We start from the raw sequence: 21,542 nt of genomic DNA, 5'->3' as shown, positions 1-21,542 counted from the left end.
CTTGGACTCCTCTGAGTTCTCTTTCTGGTGTGCTTCTGTAGGCCAAGTGGAAAAGGAGCAAAGATGCACAGAGATTTCAAGATAGCAGATGGCAGTCCCCAAGCGTGCTGGATCTTCTTGTGGGTGACATGAAACTCCAAAAGATCCCAGGACGTATGGATGTAGAAAAGCAGCCTCACCTCCGGGGATCTGATGGCAGCCACTGGAAAGCTGGAACTAGTTCTTGCATCTGGTTTCCTCTGGTGGATGTTCTTCATAGGCTTCATGGTGGCTTCTTTCCAGGATAAAGTCCACCATGGTGATCCTTTTCTTCTGGAATGGGAAGCATGAGCTCCCTCTTGCAGTGGGAATCTCAAATGACGTTCACAGTGGGGTTTTTCATCAGAGACCTGTGGAGGAGGAACCATTGCTCTCAACGAATCTTGGATCAGTTGAGGAAGGCCCCATTTATGTTCCCTGATCCAACTCCTCACATGGGACTCCAGGTGATCTTTTGCATCTTGACTAAAAAAATGCAAACAATGGGGAGGGACCAGTACTTTACTCAGAGACGATGGCACTTGTACCCCCCTGTGTGTTTTTCTTCCATCTCCCAATCTCTGTAGACCTGGACCTCTGAAGGACCTCTTCTGAGGCTCAGGTGGGACTGGTGCAAAAGCCTGTAGAGATTTGTGTACAAGAGCAGGTAATCCCCACTCATGCTGGATCCTCTTGTATTGTACATGTAATCCCATAAATTCCAGGTCTTCCTGTTTAAGGGACATCGGGGTGGTCTCTTCATCAAGTGCCATCTTTTCTCTCCCAGACCTTGAGATTTTTCCTGGGGATCTTTCTCCTAGAAGATCACCTTTGGGGAGAGCCCTCTTGACTGTGGTTACATGATGTATGTCTTCTGCTTTGTTCCATGGCTTTGAGGCAGTCTGGAAGAGTTGGTTGTAGGCATGCCGTGGGGTTTCGGCTTGACCCTGGTCGCCCTCAACCTGGGAACGAGAAGCAGGGGGCAGAATCATTTTCAGTGACTCCTGGACACGCTTGGGAAGACCCCATCGATGGACTGCAGTTCGGTTCTTCATGTGAGCCTCCAGTAGTTTCTGCGTCACAAGATCCAAGAAAAACAAGCTGTTGGTTATTTTAATTGTCACTTTTAATACACCCCACGAAGCGGTGATGGCAATGCCAAGTCCCTCCAGGAGCCGTTCTGGTTCTAAAGGGAGTGCAGCAAAGGCCTGAAGAGATTTTTGAACCATGGATGGTAATCCCCATTCATGCTGTAACTTCTTGCGCCGAACGTGCATCTCCAGAAGGTCCAAAATCTCTGTTTGGACAAAACATGGACCTGTCCTTGAGAATCTCAGTTCTTTTGTTCTGGAATCCATTGCATTGGCTGTTTGACTCTCCTGGCCAACATTCTTCACCAGAGTCCACCTCCTGAGCTTGGACATCTCTAGTGGTGGGCTTCCTACAATAACATTGCCAAACATCTTGTTTAAGGATTTAGTGTAGATACTGGGAAGACCCCAAAGATGCATTAATTGTTTGCATTTAATGTTCAAGTTCATCTTTTCCACAATGTCCTGTTCCAGAAAATACAAGCAAGATGGCCTGGGTTTGATTTCTGAGGACACAAGGGAACATTTAGGAAGAAAAGCATGTTCGATGGGGCCAGAAAACTTCTTATATCTTATTAACTGGAACTTAATCTCCAGAGATTTTTTCTTGAGGTGAGTCTCCAGAGTATATCTAAGCAGATCTTCTAGACATCCCGTGTTATTTGGGAGGAGAATGTTGGTTTCTTCCCACCTTCCACTCTCCACCTGAGTTTCTCCAAATGTGGCTTGAGGTTTCTCCTCTGGAAGTAGTGAGTGAAAAAACTTTACAAACTGATGGACTTTCTGAGGGATGCCCCACTTTTGCTGTAACTTTAGCCGTTGAATGTGGAGCTCCAGGTTTTGTTTGACTTTCTCAGAAAGGAAATGCAACTCTAGATGAAGCAAGGAAATCTGAGTCACCGCCTTTGGAAGATCGCGATGCCACTTGGGTGGTTCTCCAATTAAGCTTCTAAGAGATCTCTGGACCAGGGTAGAATATCCCCACTCATGTTGTAGTCTCTTCTTCTTAACATGCATTTCTAAGTTTTCTCTGGCCGCATTTTTGAAAAACAGAGACTTTACTTCTGAAAACTCAATGGGAATCTCTTTGAACCTGACTGAAGACAAAGGTCCTCCAGGACACATAGCTGCCAATGTCTCCACATACGTTAGCCCCAGGCCCCAGAGGGACACCAAGCGACCCCGTTGCAAAGTTACTTCGATCTGACCCATGGCTGACAAGTCAAAGGAGAGGCAGGGGCTACGAGTTTGGGGGGTCCTGAGACCAGGAAGGATAAGCTTGGGGAGAGGTTGTCTTTGAGACCACCAAGATTTCCAGATTTGTGGGGCAGCAGGAAAGCTTTCCAAGCGCACCTCCAAATGTTTCTTCGTCAGGTGGACCTGCAGTTTCTTCAAGACTTTCATTTTTAACAGGAGGAGTGGCTGAGCTGGACATAACGGAAGACCCTGATTTTTCCTAATTTTCTCCTCTTTCTTCTTGGGCCTTACAAGGTGCCCTGGTGGTGTTCCTATCCCCAATCTGGGCTGCTGAGAAAAGGGCTTTACTGCCACTCTCTTCTCTTTATAAAGAACATCCGGCAACAGCCGTCGACAGGTTTTGAGGACTCTTCTAGGCAAGTCCCACCTCAGCTGGAGCTTCATCCTCTGAAGATGGAACTCCAGGATGATGCAAGTGTCCTCGGGAAGAAAGGTAAGTTTCCGTGGCAGAGTTTTGACGCGGCTACTGGTCTTGTAGAGGACGGAAGAACGTGGGGGCGTGCTCGGCAGGAAAGCCTTCAGAGATCTCCTGATCACACTCGGGAGACCCCACTCATGCTGCAGTCTCTTTTTTCTCACGTGGGCTTCCAAGGTTTCTCGCCCCCGCTGCGGGAGAAAGGGGGTCTGCGCCCCCGAGAATTCAGAAGCTTCCCTTCTGCATGGGAAGGGCTTGGAGGAAAATGGAGGAGGGGCCATGGCAACCAGGGACTCTACGTAGCACTTTCCCAAATCCCAACAGGAACTCAGGCGCCATTTCTGTACAACCATCTCCATCTTCTTAGCCTCCTGGGGGAGCTCAAAGGGGAGGAAGACCAGGCGAGTTTGCAAGGGTTTGTCCGCATGAGATACCAGCTTGGGCAGAGGTTGGGCGGTCAAACGCGCCAAGAGTCTCCAGGAGCGAAGGGCCACATCTGGAAACACCTCTGCTTGTATTTCGACACACTTCTTAGCCAGGTGGAGTTTCATCTTCATCTGAAGTACAGCCAATGATCTCTGGGGCAATGGTGGACCTGTGACCACTGATCTTTTGGCCTTCTTGCCCTGTTTCGGTACTAGAGACGTTTCCCTCTTGGGCAGAGGAAGTGGCCTCATTTGCCTGAGACCCTCTTGGACCCTCCTGGGCAGCTGCCAAAGCTTCAGCTGGACTCTCTTCTTAAGGGACCTGCAGCTCCTCAGTCTGCTGAAGATGATGGTAGAGGGGCCAGAAGAATCTGTCCAGCTACTGATGGAGGAGGTCTCATAAGTGCTGGAGGACAAGCTCGAGAGGTCCTCCGTGTAAATGTCCAGCTCCCCAAGGAAACTGCCCTGGGTCTTTCGATCCTGGAGGCTCCATTTCGAGGCCTTCTTCCCTGCTGCAACACTGTCTTCTGTGGTCCCTGCAGAGAAGAATTGTCCCAACATTGGACCTCTTTGGGGAACATCGTTGCCTGTCCCATCTAAAGGTAAAACGGCTAAGGGGCCCAGGTGGTGCTACATGACACAACCTAGGTCAGGGGTAGGCAACCTCGGCTCTTTTATGACTCATGGACTTCAACTTCAACTATGCTGACTCAGGAATTCTGGGAGTTGAAGTCCATGAGTCATAAAAGAGCCGAGGTTGCCTACCCCTGACCTAGATCTAAGGAGGGATTTCCTGACAGTTAGAACAATTAATCAGTGGAACAGCTGGCCTTCAGAAGTTGTGGATGCTCCATCATTGGAGGCTTTTAAGGACACAGCCAATTGTTCAGAATGGGATATGGTCTCCTGCGTGAGCAGGAGGTTGGACTAGAAGACCTCCAAGTTTCCTTCCAGCTCTATTAATTAATCAGTAGAATGGCTTGCCTCCAGAACCTGTGGGTGCTCCATTACTGGAAGTTTTTAAGAAGAGATTGGACAACTATTTGTCCAGGATGAAGTAGGGTCTACTACTTGAGCAGGAGGTTGGACTAGAAGACCTCCAGGATGTCTTCCAACTCTGTTATTCTGTTCCATGCTCGGTTGAAGAGGGCGGCTTGCAAGCTATTTCTCTAAGAGGACAGGGGGTGAATGTTTCAGCTGAATCAAGGAATCTTAGGACTCGGAGGGACCTTTGAGGTCATCTAGTCCAACCCCCTGCTCAAGGCAGGAGACCTTATACCATCCTGAACAAATGGTTGTCCCATCTTTTCTCGAAAACCTCCGGCATCCATGACTCTGGGAGCCAAACTCTTACGCTGATTACAGGTAGTCCTCAAGTTACGACTACGGTTGTGTCCAAAATTTCTGTTGCTAAGAAAGACATTGGTTGGGTGATTTTTGCCCCATTTTGACAAGCTTTCTTGCTACAGTTGTTAAATGAAGCACTGCAATTGTAAAGTTGGTCACACGGTTGTCAAGTGAATCTGACTTCCACATTGAGGAAAACTAATTCACTTAAAATTGCGGACTCTGCTTAACAAACACAGCAGTCACTTAACAACCGCCGCATAAAATGTTAAAAAAGCGTATCCAGTCTTGTGATGCCTTGACTTACAAGCACAATGACTTACGGCCATAATCGCAGTTTTGATTATGGTTATAACTTGAGGAGTCGTTGTATGCCCAGTTCTACTGCCTTTGTTTTAAGTTAAATAGTGCCTTTCGTTCATTTTAAATGGTTAGTCCTGGAGTAAGGTGCTGTTGATTACTTTTGATGGATATGCCTTGATTAATACAAGGTAAGCTGTCCTGGGTAGCATTTTTAGAGAAAAGCAAAATTGGAACGAAACAGAGAGGATCGCCCTTGGCAAGGATGACAAGCTCATTGGTGAAGTGATCCATATTTTTGGGACACAGTTAGGTGTCATGATGATAGCATCAGGCTAGAATCCGGAATCTGGGATCCTGAGTTCTAATGCTGCCTGGGGCACAAAGCCAGATGAGTGGCCTTGGGCTAGCCACTTCCTCTCAGCCCTTGGAAGCAGGGAATAGCAAACCACTTATGAAAAACCTTGGCAAAAAAACTACAGGGCCTTGCCCAGAAGCGGACACACAAGGGAACAGAAGAGACAGAGAGAGGGAGAAGATGATAGCTAGCTAGGGAGATAGAGAGATAAAGAAAAAGGGAGATGATAAAGATAGAGAGAGAGAGAGAGAGACAGACAGACAGACAGACAGACAGACAGACAGACAGACAGAGATGGAGAGATAGAGGGATGAAGAGAAAGATGATGAATAGATAGACAGAGAGAGATGGAGAGATAAAGGGATGGAAAGATGATGGATAGATAGATAGATAGATAGATAGATAGATAGATAGATAGATAGATAGATAGATAGATAGATGATAGATAGATGATAGACAGACAGACAGACAAACAGATGGAGAGATAGAGGGATGAAGATAAAGATGATGGATAGATAGACAGAGAGAGATGGAGAGATAAAGGGATGGAAAGATGATGGATAGATATAGATAGATAGACAGACAGACAGACAGACAGACAGAGATGGAGAGATAGAGGGATGGAGAGAAAGATGGATAGATAGATAGATAGATAGATAGATAGATAGATAGATAGATAGATAGATAGATACATACATACATACATACATACATACATACATACATACATAGACAGAGCTGGAGAGATAGAGGGATGGAAAGATGATGGATAGATAGATAGATAGATAGATAGATAGATAGATAGATAGATAGATAGATAGATAGATAGACAGACAGAGATGGAGAGATAGAGGGATGGAGAGAAAGATGATGAATAGATAGACAGACAGACAGACAGACAGACAGACAGAAAAAGTACTGCAACAAACTGGTGGGTTAAATGCTTGGAAAAACTTAAAACCTTTTCCGATGGTTTTAGTTTCCTGCAGGCTGGCCTCACTTTTCTGCTGAACCTGCAAAGAGACAAAAGAAAATCTTTTCTCCAAGTGATGACCAGGACTTAGGGGACAGTGAATGTGTCCAGATGCCCACTCTCTCTCTGGTCACTTGCAGGCCTCTGAATGCTGGGTCATGAAAGGACAGCAAAGGAAACACCCAATGTTCTAACTCAGGGCTTTTCGACCTTTTCACCCATTGTACCACTTTTAGGATATGGCAACATCCGAGTACCACCAATCGCCTAGCAAGGTGTCAAAAACTTGATGACAAAAAAGGAAAAAAGTGATGAAGTACAGGTAGGCCTTGACTTACAACAGTTCACTTAGTGACTGTTTGAAGTTACAATGGCACTGAAAAAGTGCCCCCCAAGCCACAACCAAGCAAGACACCTGCCTGCCCACCCGGTGGCGCTCTTCCTCCTGTCCGAGGTTTTCATTGTTGTGAGCATTTCTGTTGAGGATTGGCAGTGGGGGTGGGGGGCTGTTTGGTTTTTATTTCCCCCCTCTGCTGGGTGGTTGCAGCAGGTTTTGGTCACTTCACATGACCCTGGGATACTGTGACCGTCATAAATAAGAATCAGTTGCCAAGCCTCTGAATGTAAATCACAAGACCCTGGAGATGCTGCAACATTCCAGCTGATCGGCGCTTCTTCTGGGCTCAGAAGCACCGGGATCAGCGCCGAACTCCAGCTGGAGCCTGGTGCTGATCCTGGTGCTTCCGCTGAGCCCTGACAGCCCTGCAGCTCCAGCCATGTTTCGCTCAGGCTTGTGCGGTGCTGCCACCGGTTCAGCTCATTCCCCTCCCCCACTACTTTTCTAGGATGGTCGCGTACCACCTGCCAGGTGCCAGTGTACCACAGGTGGTACCCGTACCACTGGTTGAAAAGCCCTGTTCCAATATTTGAGGGGCCGCCACAAAGAATAGGGGTGTGTGTCAACCTCTTCTCCAAAGCACCCAGAGGCAGAAGAAGAGGCAACGGATGGGAAACTCATCAAGGAGAGAAGCAACCTGGAACTAAGAAGAAATTTCCTGACTGTTAGAGCAATTAACCAGTGGAACAGCTTGCCTCCAGAAGTTGTGAATGCTCTCCAACACTGGACGTTTTTAAGAAGAGACTGGACAGCCACTTGTCTGCAATGTATAGGGTCTCCTGCCTGAGCAGGGGGTTGGAGTAGATGACCTCCAAGGTCCCTTCCAACTCTGTTAGTCTGTTATACACCAGGTTTCTTCAGCATATTCAACTACAGACGTAAGACTCAGGCCTTGAATTCATCTTATTAAGAAAAGTCACATTTTTCTCCCTATGACTTCTTCCCTATGGCACAGATGTCTCAAAAACTTACAGATTCTGCCTTGGGAAACCATTTACGAGGGTCCAAGAGGAATTTCAAGCTGCTTTGGATCAGCTCAAAAGCCACACGCCACACTGTGAAAGTTTTCAAGATTTTCCAGATAATAAAGAAAACTAAGATCAAAGGGGCATTTTTGCCGAGAAGTATAATCAATTTCTGAAGAGCTAAAATGCCAAAACATGGAGCTGCCAGCTCCATACTGGAAAAAATATATCCAGATAGCTAAAGTCCTGGGCTGGATTTAAAGATAAACAGGGTCTTTGTATGATGTGTTCTGAGCGCATCATAAAGGTCACCACACAGCACTATGCCAGCCCCATCTCAAAAGTCCCTCATCATCCTCTTCCTGGAAATTGTCACATAGAAAAGCCCTCACCTACTTGCTAGAATTCATGATGCTCCACCCTCATGTCTATACATTTATCATCTGGAGTTTATCATCTTAGAAAATCAGAATAGAGCTGGAAGGGACCTTGGAGGTCATCTAGTCCAACCTCTTGCTCAGGCAGGAGACCCTATTCCATTTCAGACAAATGGTTGTCCGGTCTCTTCTTAAAAACTTCCATTGTTGGAGCATTCACCGCTTCTGGAGGCAGGTTGTTCCACTGGCTAATTGTTCTAACTGTCAGGAAGTTTCTCCTTAGTTCCAGGTTGCTTCTCTCCTTGATTAGTTTCCATCCGTTGCTTCTTGTCCTGCTTTCAGGTGCTTTGGAGAATAGCTTGACTGCCTCTTCTTTGGGGCAGCCCCTGAGATATTGGAACACTGCTATCATGTCACCCCTCACCCTTCTCTTCGTTAAACTACACATACCCAATTCCAGCAACCGTTCTTTGTATGTTTTAGTCTCCAGTCCCCTAATCATCTTTGTTGCTCTTCTCTCTTTCTAAAGTCTCGACATCTTTTTTACATCGTGGTGACCAAAACTAGATGCAGTATTCCAAGTGTGGCCTTACCGAGGCATTGTAAAGTGGTATTAACACTTCACACGATCTTGATTCTATCCCTCTGTTAATGCAGCCTAGCATTGTGTTGGCTTTTTGGCAGCTGCAGCACACTGCTGGCTCATATTTAAGTGATTGTCCACTAGGACTCCGAGATCCCTCTCACAGTTACTACTATCGAGCAAGGTACCACCTATACTATACCTGTGCATTTGGTTTTTCTTGCCTAAATGTAGAACCTTACTTTCTTCCATCATTGAATTTCAATTTGTTAGATAGCACCCAATGTTCAAGTCTGTTAAGATCCTGCTGTATCTTAAGCCTGTCTTCTGGAGTGTTGGCTGTTCCTGCCAGCTTCGTGTCGCCTGCAAATTTGATGAGTTCCCCATCTATCCCCTCGTCCAGATCACTGATGAAGCTGTTGAAGAGCACTGGGCCCAGAACAGAGCCCTGGGGCACCCCACTACACACTTCCCTCCATGTAGATGCGGTTCTATTGAGGACCACACACGGACTTTGCCTGCCGGTCAGCCAGCTACAAATCCATCTGGTGCGGCTAGCCCACATTTTCCTATCTTATCAAGTGGTAGGTTGTGGTCTACTTTATCAAATGTCTTACTAAAGTCCAAGTTGCACCCTTTTATGTTTACAGAAAATAGAATAAGAACTTTATTGTACTATAAATAAATCGGCATACATTAAAATGAGATTTTCGTTGCATATAGCTCTCAATATACACAAATAACAATTGCAAGAGCCTTGACTGCAAAAGAAAAATAAAAATATTGATGAAAGCGATCACCGCACCATAAGCAATCCCCAAGCAGATTTATACAAAAGCTGAACGATGGGAAAGACCTGAGTCACGATAAACCACGTTTCTTGGTTAAGGAAGAAGCAAACCTGGCAGAGTTTTTACAAGCTTCTAAAGCCACGCGACGGGGGCGTTCCGGAAGAGAGAGTTCCGCCCACAGCAGCTCTGGCCAATAGGAAGAAAAGGGCGGCCCTCCCTCTTTATGCAGGCGCGAGTCTTTCCCCGCGCTCTGCGTTGCAGCGCATGCGTGGTCCATCATTCGCGCTGAGGAAGCCGGGTGGGCGCCATTTTGGTTGCGGCCCGGCGGCGCCGGTGGCCGCGGCAATTGGTGAGCGGAGGAAGGTGTGGGCTGGGGATGATGGGAGTGAGTGCCCGAAGCCTAGGGAGACCAGTGGTGAGGCGAAAAAAGTCCGGGGCCGCGTTCACATGTTTCTGGGTCAGCCCGGGTTGGTCCCTCAGCAGTTCTGAGGGGAATCTGCGGCTCGGCGCTTTGCCGTGAGGTGCGTTTTTATTTAATTTATTAATTTTTATTTCGCCTTGATGGAATTTTTACCCTGCTTTTTATGTATTTGGGATAACTCAATGTAGCAAATTTGCCTGATCCTATTTTCCCCACAACAACCCTGCGAGGTGGGCCTGCCTGGCCTGAGAGAAAAACCGAACCAACATTCCTTCCCCCCCCCACAATGAAGACCATTTATACAGTACACTGCAAAAGAGGGGGATCCAGTTCAAACAAACCAAAATATCTGCTATATTATTTCATTATCAGCAATTGATTAATATTGGTGAGTTACTTCACCACAATAATTCGCTAATATATTCAGGAATATTACTGAATGGTCTCTGTAATCCAGATAATAAGCACAGAGTGATAGTCTTCAATAATATTACTTCGCTACAGTAATTCAGGAATATTAGTGAATTGTTTCGCTGCAGCCCAAATAATATACGTAAAAGGTAGCCATCTAATTAATATTTCACAAGCATAATTTACTAATATAACCCTCGACTTACGACCACAATTGAGCCCAAAATTTACGTTGCTAAGCAAGACAGCTGTTGTGAGCTTTGCCCCATTTTACAACCTACCTTGCCACCGTTGCTAAGCAAATCAAACAGGTTGTTAAATTAGTCGCCTGGTCGTTAAGTGAATCTGGCTTCCCCGTTGACTTTGCTTGTCAGAAGGTTACAAAAGGATCACGTGACCCTGCAACTGTCATAAATGTGAGACAGTTGCCAAGCATCTGGATTTTGGGGAGGCTGCAGTGTGAAAAATGATCTTGTCATTTTTTCCCCCACTGCCCTTGTAACTTCAAATGATCACTGAATAAATGGTTATAAGTCAAAGATTACCTGTGGTACAAGGCTTTCTCTAATATTCCATTTAAAAGTACATCAGCAACTCGTCCTCTCTTTCAAAGGAAATGAGAGGATGGAGTTGTGTGATTAATTGAATACTGATTGCATCAACTGATTAAAATTGATGGCTTAAATGACAGAACATTTTCTTCTAGATTTGCATAGCACTGATTGTTGAACATGAGATATTAATGAAGAACGCTTAAAGGTAAACCAGCACACGCTTGTTTGCCTGCTCTGCTTAATAAAACATTTATTTTTTATGACATTTATATTCGGCCCATCTCAATCCGCAAAGTGTCTTTGGGTGGCTTAAAATTCACTTGCTGCACATAAGCAACATTACATAGAATAACAGAGTTGGAAGGGATTTTGGAGGTCTTGTAGTCCAAACTCCTGCTCAAGCACTTATACCAGAGGTCCCCACCTTTTGGGCACCAGGGACCGGTTCCGTGGAGAGAGGTTTTTCCACGGACCGGAAGGTGCATGGTTTTGTGTGCTGCCTGCATCCCACAGATGGGGCTTTGCTTGTTTGTGCGGACCGGTTGCTGGAATGCCACAGCCTGGTACTGGTCCACGGACTGGGGTCTGGGGACCCCTGACATACCATTTCAGACAAGTGACTGTCCAATCTCTTCTTAAAAGCCTCCAGTGTTGGAACACCCACAACTTCTGGAGGCAAGTTGTTCCACTGATTGACTGTTCTCATTGTTAGGAAGTTTCTCCTTAATTCCAGGTTGCTTTGCTCCTTGAATAGTTTCCATCCATTGTTTCTTGTCTTGCCTTCAGGTCCTTTGGAGAATAGGTTGACCCCCTCTTTTTTGTGGCAGCCCCTCAAATCCTGGAATACTGCTCTCATGTCACCCCTGGTCCTTCTTTTCTCTAAACTGGCCATACCCAATTCCTGCAACCATTCTTCATATGTTTTTGTCTCCAGGCCCTTAATCATCTAGTTGCTCTTCTTTGTACTTTTTCCAAAGTCACAACATCTTTTTTGTAAAGTGGTGACCAAAACTGGATACTGTGTGGCCTTACTAAGACTTTATAAAGCAGTACTAATATTTCATATGATTTTGATTCTATACCTCTGTTTATACAACCCAGGATTGTATTAGCTTTTTTTGCTGCACATGGCTGCCTCATGTTTAAGTGATCGTCCACTGGGACTCCCAAGGTCCCATTTCTCTTTCTTGTTCTTGAAATCCTCCAGTGATGCGGCACCCACAACTTTTGAAAGCAAGCCAAAAGTATTAGTTATATATGGGTGACTGAAGCTTCCCCTTATGCATTATTAACGAGGGTGTGAATAAGAGCAGGAATAAGGATGCTTTAATGTGACGAAGGCACCTTGGAGTGAGTTGAAACATTGATCTGGCTTGTCTTTGCTAAACAGTGTTTTCGGTAATTATTGTTTAATTGTACAGTTATCTCCTTCCCTTTTTTCCTTTTATTCTTATTATTTATTGGGCTTACATGCCACCCATCTAGCCTAGAGCCGACCCTAAGCAGCTTACAATAAAAAAAAGCTCAAGATGAAACATTTAAGCGTAATAACCATAAATATTAACACTAGGATTAAGTTGAAATTGCAAGCTGGGAAGAAAGGGAAGAAGATGCACAAAAGGAGGAGGTGGGGTCTTAGCACATTAACCACCTCCAAAGTGAGATGCCCCAGTTGGGGGCCCAGGCCAGCTGGCAGAGCCAGATCTTCAGGCCCTTTCAGGACGTGTGCAAATCTCACCTGTGGGGTGGTGGATGATATTTCAAAGGGCAGAAGCCACAGCAGAAAACGCTCTTCTCCTGGCCCCCACCAGCTGGAATGTCTTGAGTGCCATGGTCTGCAGTAGACCCCTTCTGCTAGCACAATAAGGATAACCTGGGCCCATGCCTGAAGGGTTTTTATCACCCTTGAAGATGGAACAAGGGACTGGGGATAAACCTCGTCGTGTTCAGCGGGGTAAATTCCCAGATTTCTAAGACTTTGCATCCGTAATCCTATAGCATAATTGGATCCTGAAATGCCATTTCTGTCCTTGTTCCTTACAGCACTGCAAACCATGGAGAATTACCAGAAGTCCAAGGTAGTGGAGAAGCCTTCTCCTCTCCCTTTCACCAGCTTGCCCTCAGACATCATTGAAATGAAAGTGAAGGATGGAAGCAAGATCCGGAATCTGATGGGCTATGCCATTGGCATAGCCCATCAGCAAGAGACGGAGCAAGAGACGACGAGACAGATGCTCTTCAGCGGGGTTGGCAAAGCCATCAACAAGACCATCACCTGCGTGGAGATTATGAAGCGGCGGCTCAAGGATCTTCATCAGATCACAGAAGTGTTCTTTCAGCAAATAGAGGAGATCTGGGAACCGATTGTGCCAGAGGCTGGCCTGGATCCCTTGACTGTGAAACGAAATATCCCTGCCATTTGCGTTTTGCTGAGCAAAGAGCCCCTAGATCATCAGGAGCCAGGTTATCAGGCTCCGGGATCTTTTGATGCTTTCTGGTTGGAAACGCTGAATTCGGAGTCCCAAAGTCAGCCGAAAAGGAAGAAGGGGGCGGGAGAGGGGCAAGCCATGCAGGAAAGCACCCTTCCTCTGCCTTTTGATAAGAATCCCAAAACAAGCCTCAGTCGAGCTGACAGAATTACTTAACCTACAGAGCAAAAGAAAGCCGGACAATTTTTCGTGTTGAGAGAGAAAAAGGGAGAACCTTGGAATGGAAAGAGGCTGATTTAAAGGAAGCGGAAGAAAAGAGGCTGAGATTTCAGAACTGCCTGGGTTGGGTTGATCATCGGCATCTAGCAAAAGGGCTCTTTTCTTCCTTTCAGAGGGAAACAAATGCTCTGGTGGATTGTTCTAGTGGTCGAAACAATAATGATGAAAAAAAGCCTTCCTGGTTGGAGGAGATGTGGAAAATCTGTGCCTGTTTACCAAGAAGGTAGCTATGACGTTTGCCTGATTTCCTCAGTGGATGACTTGGATGTTACCTTAGGATCCAATTCTGTGAAAGGGCAGGTATTTCCTTGTTCCAAAATTGGATGGTGACAGGGGAAGGAGGCCCTGTTTTTCGTGGTATTCTTTGGCTTTAGCACAGGGCTCTCCAAACTTGGCGACTGTAAAACTAGTGGATTTCAACTCCCAGACCGCATGCTGGCTGGGGGATTCTGGGAGCTGAAGTCCACAAGTTGTCAGGTTTGGAGACCACACACACACACACACACACAGACACACACACACACACACCGTTGTAACCTAAACATCTGCTTTCCTGTATAGTCAAGATTATCGTGTTTGATTCAGCGTAAAGATGAGGCGGTCTCGATTGCCCAACATGCAGAGGGTGCAGCTTAGTATGTCTAAAGACAGTTGGAAAAATGCTGAGGTTATTTGATTGTTAAAAAAACATAAGATTGCACAACAATACTATTTTATTTTTTAAATTTTTAATTATTTTTTTCAATGTTTGAAAAATGTTGATCTATGAAAGGGTTGTTGCTACTTGCTGATACTTATCTCCAGTAATTCTGTTTCCCTCCATAAGTGTTGCCTGAGGAAATGTAAAATGTTATGAAGAGCAGCTTCTTTTTGGTCTTGGTGGCCACAAAGGTGAGGACCTGAGGCCTTCTCACCACAACCCTGACCCCCAGGGGCCTCCCCAAGGAGGAAACTGGAGCAGAGGGCATGAAGTTCCTGTGGGACCTGAGGAAAATCCAGGACATCCCCAGCATATGCTGGAGCCTCTTGGCTAGCCAGTGAGACTCTAAGCTCTGAATCATAGCTTCTCCCATGAAGGAGATGGACACAGATGGAAAGTGCATCTCCTCTACCTTGGCAGCCTTAGGAGAAGCTGGCTTGGAGCTTCTGCTACTCTTCTGCTTTTGAAGGACCCTTTTGTGGTGCTTAAGGGACCTGCAGCTCCTCAGTCTGCTGAAGATGATGGTAGAGGGGCCAGAAGAATCTGTCCAGCTACTGATGGAGGAGGTCTCATAAGTGCTGGAGGACAAGCTCGAGAGGTCCTCCGTGTAAACGTCCAGCTCCCCAAGGAAACTGCCCTGGGTCTTTCGATCCTGGAGGCTACATTTCGAGGCCTTCTTCCCTGCTGCAACACTGTCTTCTGTGGTCCCTGCAGAGAAGAATTGTCCCAACATTGGACCTCTTTGGGGAACATCTTTGCCTGTCCCATCTAAAGGTAAAACGGCTAAGGGGCCCAGGTGGTGCTACATGACACAACCTAGGTCAGGGGTAGGCAACCTCGGCTCTTTTATGACTCATGGACTTCAACTTCAAACCCCCCCCCCCCGTTGTAACCTAAGCATCTGCCTTCCTGTATAGTCAAGATTATCATTTTTGATTCAGCGTAAAGATGAGGCGGTCTCGATTGCCCAACATGCAGAGGGTGCAGCTTAGTATGTCTGAAGACAGTTGGAAAAATGCTGAGGTTATTTGATTGTTAAAAAGACGTAAGATTGCACAACAATACTATTTTATTTTATTTTTAAAATTTTTAATTATTTTTTCCAATGTTTGAAAAATGTTGATCTATGAAAGGGTTGTTGCTACTTGCTGATACTTATCTCCAGTAATTCTGTTTCCCTCCATAAGTGTTGCCTGAGGAAATGTAAAATGTTATGAAGAGCATTTTCCCTTTGTAGCTGATGTAACTTCATGTACCTCTGAAAGCACTGATGCTCGAGTGGGCAGGGGCAGGAATTTTATCTGTTTGACTGCATTGACAATACTGATGGATTATTTGTATTCAATCAAACCATTAAAAAAATCACATTCTTAGTACTTTTGAGGCTCGCATCTCGTTATTAACAACATAACAAAAACCTAGGAGCCTAAAGCCTTAGCTGTCTAGCATTCTGTTCTCAGTGTCCAACCACAATTTTCTGAGTTGAAACAAGGAGATTTGATCTTCTTTTCTTGGCCACCATTCAAAAATAATTTGTAGGATGTGTGTTCCAAGTTTCCAGTTAGGCCTACAGCCCTCCTGGAATATTCTAGTGGTCTTCCATTCACTTTCCAGACATTTTGCTGCTTAACTGTTTCAAGATCAGTCAGAGCAGCTAACAGGTTGAGCTAAGAAAGCTGAGTTTGTAATGTCATCTCTGCTCATAAAGTGACTTTTATCTCACAGATCTGAGATACAAATTCACAACTGAAACACATTTCAGATGAGAATTGGGAAGTTGCTGCTGAAAGAAGAAAAAGTTTGCCTGTTTCCAGAACATTATGATTGGCACAAAATGAATGATAGTAAGTCCACTTAGCAAGTTTAGGATGGTGGTGGAACTGCAGAACTGACCTAGTTAAGCATGTTGTAAAATTCTGTCAGTGTGAATGTTCTTGAATGCCCAAGCAGTAAATACTTCCAATTATTAGAATCCAGCTTATAGGTAATCTCTGCTAAACAAAACAGTCTTGCTCTTTTTCTAGATTTCCTTGATAATGTTCTACAGTTCATGACATTGGATTTTCAAATATACTGTGCCAAAGATTTAGCAGTCATAGGTTGACAACATGTAGCTAAAAACTAAGAGAACAGAAAGAATCGAGAAATAAGAATTACAGATATTCCTTGACTTACGACCACATCTGAGCCAAAAATTTATGTTGCTAAGCAAGACAGTTAAGTGACTTGCCTCATTTTGCCACCTTTCTTCGCACAGTTGTTGAGTAAATGACTCCAGCATTAGTATCACGGTTGTAAAGCGAATCAGGCGTCCCCATTGACTTAGCTAGTCGGAAGGTCTCAAAGGGGATCACATGACATTGCAACCATCAAAAAGACATGCCAGTTGCCAAGCTGCTCTTTGCCCACAATGATTGTTCTTAATCCCCCAGTGCCCTCCGACATCTAACATTTCCTTTCCACTGAAATTATGGCCTGATGGATTATCTTGATTTTTTTTAAAAAAAATATCCAGTTCATTGCTTGCTCTATCTCTTGCTGAACTTGATGCTTTCTTGAATCTAGTATATTTGGATTTAATGCAGTCAAATTGCAGAATTGGGAACATTTATTTCTGCTTCTACAATCATAGCTTGAGACTGGGCTTGAATTCAGGCTGAAAGTGCAGGAGAGATCAGAGCGAGGCTATTTGCTGCAACCATATGCACGGATGCAAAAGCATTCTGCACTTGAGTGAACTCATGAAGAATTTTAGTAAATCTTGATAAGAGATTAGAAAAGAATTTCAGCAAAGCATTTGATATAGTTCCACATAACAAGCTCATTAAAAAGTTGTACAGGCCAGGTTTTAGCCACTGTGTTTCAAGTCACTCTTTAATCAATGACTCGTCTCAACTACTCCATCACTGCCTTATTCGCCCTTAGGGGTTCCCCCTCCTCCTGGATGCAACCCGCCTCACCAATCTACCTCTTGATGAAGGGCCCAATTGTTGGGACCCTGAGAGATGGCTGGGCAGGGATAGGGGCCTTGGTTACGAACCTAATAAGAGGCCCCTGGTTAATTTTCTAGCTAAATTTTTTGTGGGGTTAGGGAGAGGGGAGGGTTTAGAGTTTCGGTCAGATACCGGAAGGTGTCCACCAACCGCTACTCAGGCCAGGCCTGAGATTGATCACGCTGAGAGGGAGCTTAGATTAGCTACCCTCGGGGCCCCGAAGCAGAGTTTGGGATTACCTATTCCAACAACGGTAGGGAATGGCAGTAGGTGTCCAAACAGAGGACCGCATCAACATCCGGGAGTGCGTCCCCGCTATCTTCAAGCGGTGTTGCACTCCGACCCTCTGGTTTCGGCCCGTGGTACCGGGAGCGAAGATAATCAACCACCTGAGCTCAGGCTTGTATATCTTAATGCCAGATCCATAGTCAATAAAGCTCCTCTCATCCGAGATTTGTTTGAGAGTGAACATGCGGATCTGGCCTGCATTACGGAAACCTGGTTAGGACCTGAGGGTGGTGTCCCTTTGGTAGATCTTTGCCCACCAGGTTTCCGGGTGCTACACAGGCCTCAGGCTCAGGGAAGAGGTGGGGGAGTGGTGGTAGCGGTGAGGGAGAACCTGTATCCGCGAGAGGCCACTGTGGTCCAAATAGCCAGGTGTGAGTCTCTCCTCCTTAGATGTGGCCCTAAGGCTCAGTTGGGCTTGCTGCTAGTGTACCTTTCACCTAGTCGCATAACAGCAGCCCTACCCGAGCTTCTTGTCATCCTCTCGGGACTGGTGGTTGAGTTCCCCAAAATTATGATCTTGGGTGACTTCAACTTACCATCCCTGGGGAGATCATCTGAGTTGGCTCGGGAGTTCATGGCTTCCATGACGGCCATGGACCTGACGCAGATAATCCAGGGCCCAACTCATGTAGGAGGTCACATGCTCAATTTGATTTTCCTATCTCTGGGTGGGGGCTCTCCAATTGTTACGCCCCTGTCATGGACAGATCATCATCTCCTGCGGCTGACCTTCCGCTTTGCCACTCCCCGTCATGGGGTTACTGAACCAACAAAATGGTACCGCCCCAGGCGGCTAATGGACCCTGGGCGGTTCCAAACAGCGCTTGGCCCCCCACCTGCCTCCTTTGCTCATAGCTCGGCCAGTGCCATGGTGGAAGCCTGGGAAAAGGCAGCCACAATAGCACTCGACCGAGTTGTACCCATGCGGCCCCTGACCCGTTGCAGATCCCAGTGGGCTCCATGGTTTTCTACAGAGCTCCGGGAGATGAAACGGCACAGATGGGGCCTAGAGAGCTGTTGGAGATCCAGCCGATCCGAATCTGACCGATCGCGACTAAGGTCCTTTATGAGGTCTTATCTCGCGGCGCTAAGGAGGGCAAGGTCTAATTACTTTGCTGCCCTTATCACGTCCGCAGATAATCGCCCGACCGCCCTGTTTAGGGTGACCCGCTCCCTCCTTAATCTAGAGGTGAAGGAGGATCCCTTGCAGGGTCGTGCTGAGGAATTTAGCCAACATCTGCTGGACAAAATCGCTCGGATCTGGACCAGTCTGGATTCCAACTGGGCAGAGTCTGACGATGAGAACATGGACAGTCTTGTTGATGTTATCTGGGAAGAGTTCGATCCTGTGACTCTGGACGAGGTAGAAAGGATCATGAGGAAGCTAAGCTCCACTACATCCTTATTGGACCCGTGCCCCTCCTGGCTGGTTTATGCGGCTCGGGATGGGACACGAGGCTGGATCCATGCAGTGGTAACTGTTTCATCTTTCAAAAGGGCAGTTTCCCCGCAGCCTTGAAGGAAGCGGTGGTGAGACCCCTCCTCAAAAAGCCTTCCCTGGACCCAGCTGTTTTAAACAACTTTCGCCCGGTCTCCAACCTTCGCTTTCTTGCGAAGGTTGTTGAGAGCGTAGTGGCGCATCAGCTTCCTCTGTTCCTTGAAGATACTGATTATCTAGAAGCGTACTAATCGGGTTTCAGGCCCGGACACAGCACGGAGACAGCATTGGTCGCTCTGATGAATGATCTCTGGTGGGCTCGGGACAGGGGTCATTCCTCTGTCCTGGTCCTATTAGACCTCTCTGTGGCTTTTGATACCATCGACCATGGTATCTTACTGCGGCGTCTCAGGAGATTGGGAGTGGGAGGCACTGTTCTTCAGTGGTTCTCCTACCTTCTGGAACGTTCACAGTGGGTGTTGGCGGGTGACCAGAGATCGACCCCGAGGCCTCTCATTTATGGAGTTCCTCAGGGGTCGGTCCTCTCACCTCTCCTGTTTAACATCTATATGAAGCCGCTAGGTGAGATCATCCGTGGTTTTGGAGTGGGTTATCATCAGTATGCTGATGACACCCAGCTTTTCATCTCGACCCCAAACCACATCAGTGATGCCCTCGACATGATGTCCCGTTGCCTGGAAGCGGTCCGGGAATGGATGGGGAGGAACAGGCTTCAACTCAACCCGGACAAGACTGAATGGCTGTACATACCGGCATGTCAGGATATTCAGATTATTCCATCTCTTAATATTGGGGGCGAGTTATTACCCCCCCCCCGTAGATAAGGCTCGCAATCTGGGTGTCCTCTTAGATTCACAGCTCTCCTTAGAAGATCATATAGGAGCTGTGACTAGAGGGGCCTTCGCCCAGGTTCGTCTGGTGCGCCAGCTGCGACCCTATCTGGACCTGGATGCCTTGCGTAGTCACCCATGCACTTGTGACCTCTCGTCTTGACTACTGCAACGCTCTTTACATGGGGCTGCCCTTGAGAACCACTCGGAAGCTTCAGCTGGTGCAGAGTGCAGCTGCACGAGTGCTTTTGGGGGTCTCCCGATACTCCCATATTACACCTCTGCTCCGTGAGCTGCACTGGCTTCCAGTTGCCTTCCGGGTGAAATTCAAGGTGCTAGTGATGACATACAAAGCCCTACATGGCATGGGTCCGGATTACCTACAGGAGCACCTACTGCCAGCGTCAACATCCCTCCGTCCTGTGCGCTCCCACAGAGAGGGCCTCCTCAGGGTGCCACCGGTCAGAGAATGTCGGCTGGTGACCCCCAGGGGGAAACCATTCTCGGTGGGTGCGCCAATCCTTTGGAACCGCTTACCAGCTCAAATCCGGATGGCCCCCGACCTTCGCTCCTTCCGGCGTGATCTAAAAACTTATCTATTCCAACAAGCCGGCCTGGCCTGATGGATTTGGGTTTTAAAATTTTCTCACTTTATTGCTTTATTGTATTCTTACTTTATTGCTCTGTACACCGCCCTGAGTCCTCCGGGAGAAGGGCGGTATATAAAACAAACAAATAAATAAATAAATAAATTGACCCAGAGATAAATCCCAGCGTGTGATTGTTAATGGACCAGGGACCAGTCACAAGTGATGTACCACAAGGCTCAGTCCTAGGTCCTGTTCGGTGTGTTTGTAAGTGATAAAACAGAAGGATTGCTAAGTAAGGTTTGCTTGTTTTTTGCTGAGGACACGAAGGTGTGTAGTAGAGTTGATGGGGTACTTATAACATGGGAAATGATTTGACGTTGCTGAAAAATTGGTCAGAAATGTGGAAATTGTAGTTCACGGTTTCTAAATGTAAGATCACACACTCGGGGAAAAACAAGCGCTGGGGGCACAGTGTTAGAATAATAGAAGAAAAAGATTTAGGAGCACTCATTGCAGATAACAGAATAACAGTTGGAATGGACCTTGGAGGTTGTCTAGTCCAACCCCGAGGAGACCTTAGACAATTCCGGACAAATGGCTGCCCAGTCTCTTCTTAAAAACCTCCAGTGATGGAGCACCCACAACTGGAGGGAAGCCTTTCCACCGGTTATTTGTTGTCACTGTCAGAAAAGTTTTCCATAATTCCAGGTTGCTTCTCTCCTTGATAAGTTTCCATCCTTTGCTTCTTGTCCTGCCTTCAGGTGCTTTGGAGAATAGGTTGACCCTTTCCTCTTCTCTGAAAAGGAAGACTGCTATTATGTCACCCCCTAGTCCTTCTTTTCATTAAACTAGACATTCCCAACTGCAGCAACAGTTCTTCCTATATTTCAGCCTCCACCTTCTGAATCAACTTTGTTGCTCTTTCCTGTACTCTTTCTGGAATCTCAACATCTTTTTTTACATCGTGGTGACCAACACTGGATGCACTATTCCAAGTGTGGCCTTACCAAGCCCTTATAAAATGGCATTAACGCTTCATGTGATCTTGATTCTATCCTTCTGGATGACTGCAAAATGAACAATCGGTGTGGCCAGGCAGCCATGAAGACAACCCAAATCCTGGGATGTATCGCTAAAAGAATCGCTAGCAAGAAAAGGGAGGTCCTAGGACTTTAGTCAGACCCCCACTTGGAGTACTGTGTCCAGTTCTGGAGACCTCACTTAAAAAGAGATTCATAAGATTGAGCGGCAAGTCCAGAGAGCAGCAACAAAAATGACACAAGGTCAAATA

At 46.4% G+C, this 21,542-nt stretch overlaps 1 protein-coding gene across 1 annotated transcript in view; it reads left to right on the top strand.

Moving 5' to 3' along the window:
* LOC310635679 (uncharacterized protein) overlaps window positions 1-21,542 on the top strand; it is a 109,963-nt gene that overhangs the window by 10,591 nt on the left and 77,830 nt on the right. The window contains exon 4 of the mRNA XM_083354896.1: window positions 12,727-13,614. Coding sequence (XP_083211022.1) covers window positions 12,727-13,328 — 602 coding nt within the window. The 3' untranslated portion in view covers window positions 13,329-13,614. The remainder of the gene's footprint in view (window positions 1-12,726; window positions 13,615-21,542) is intronic.

This window comes from Vipera ursinii (genome assembly GCF_947247035.1).
Source record: "Vipera ursinii genome assembly, chromosome: 2".
Lineage (NCBI taxonomy): Eukaryota > Metazoa > Chordata > Lepidosauria > Squamata > Viperidae > Vipera > Vipera ursinii.
This window is presented reverse-complemented; position numbering and strand designations above follow the sequence as displayed.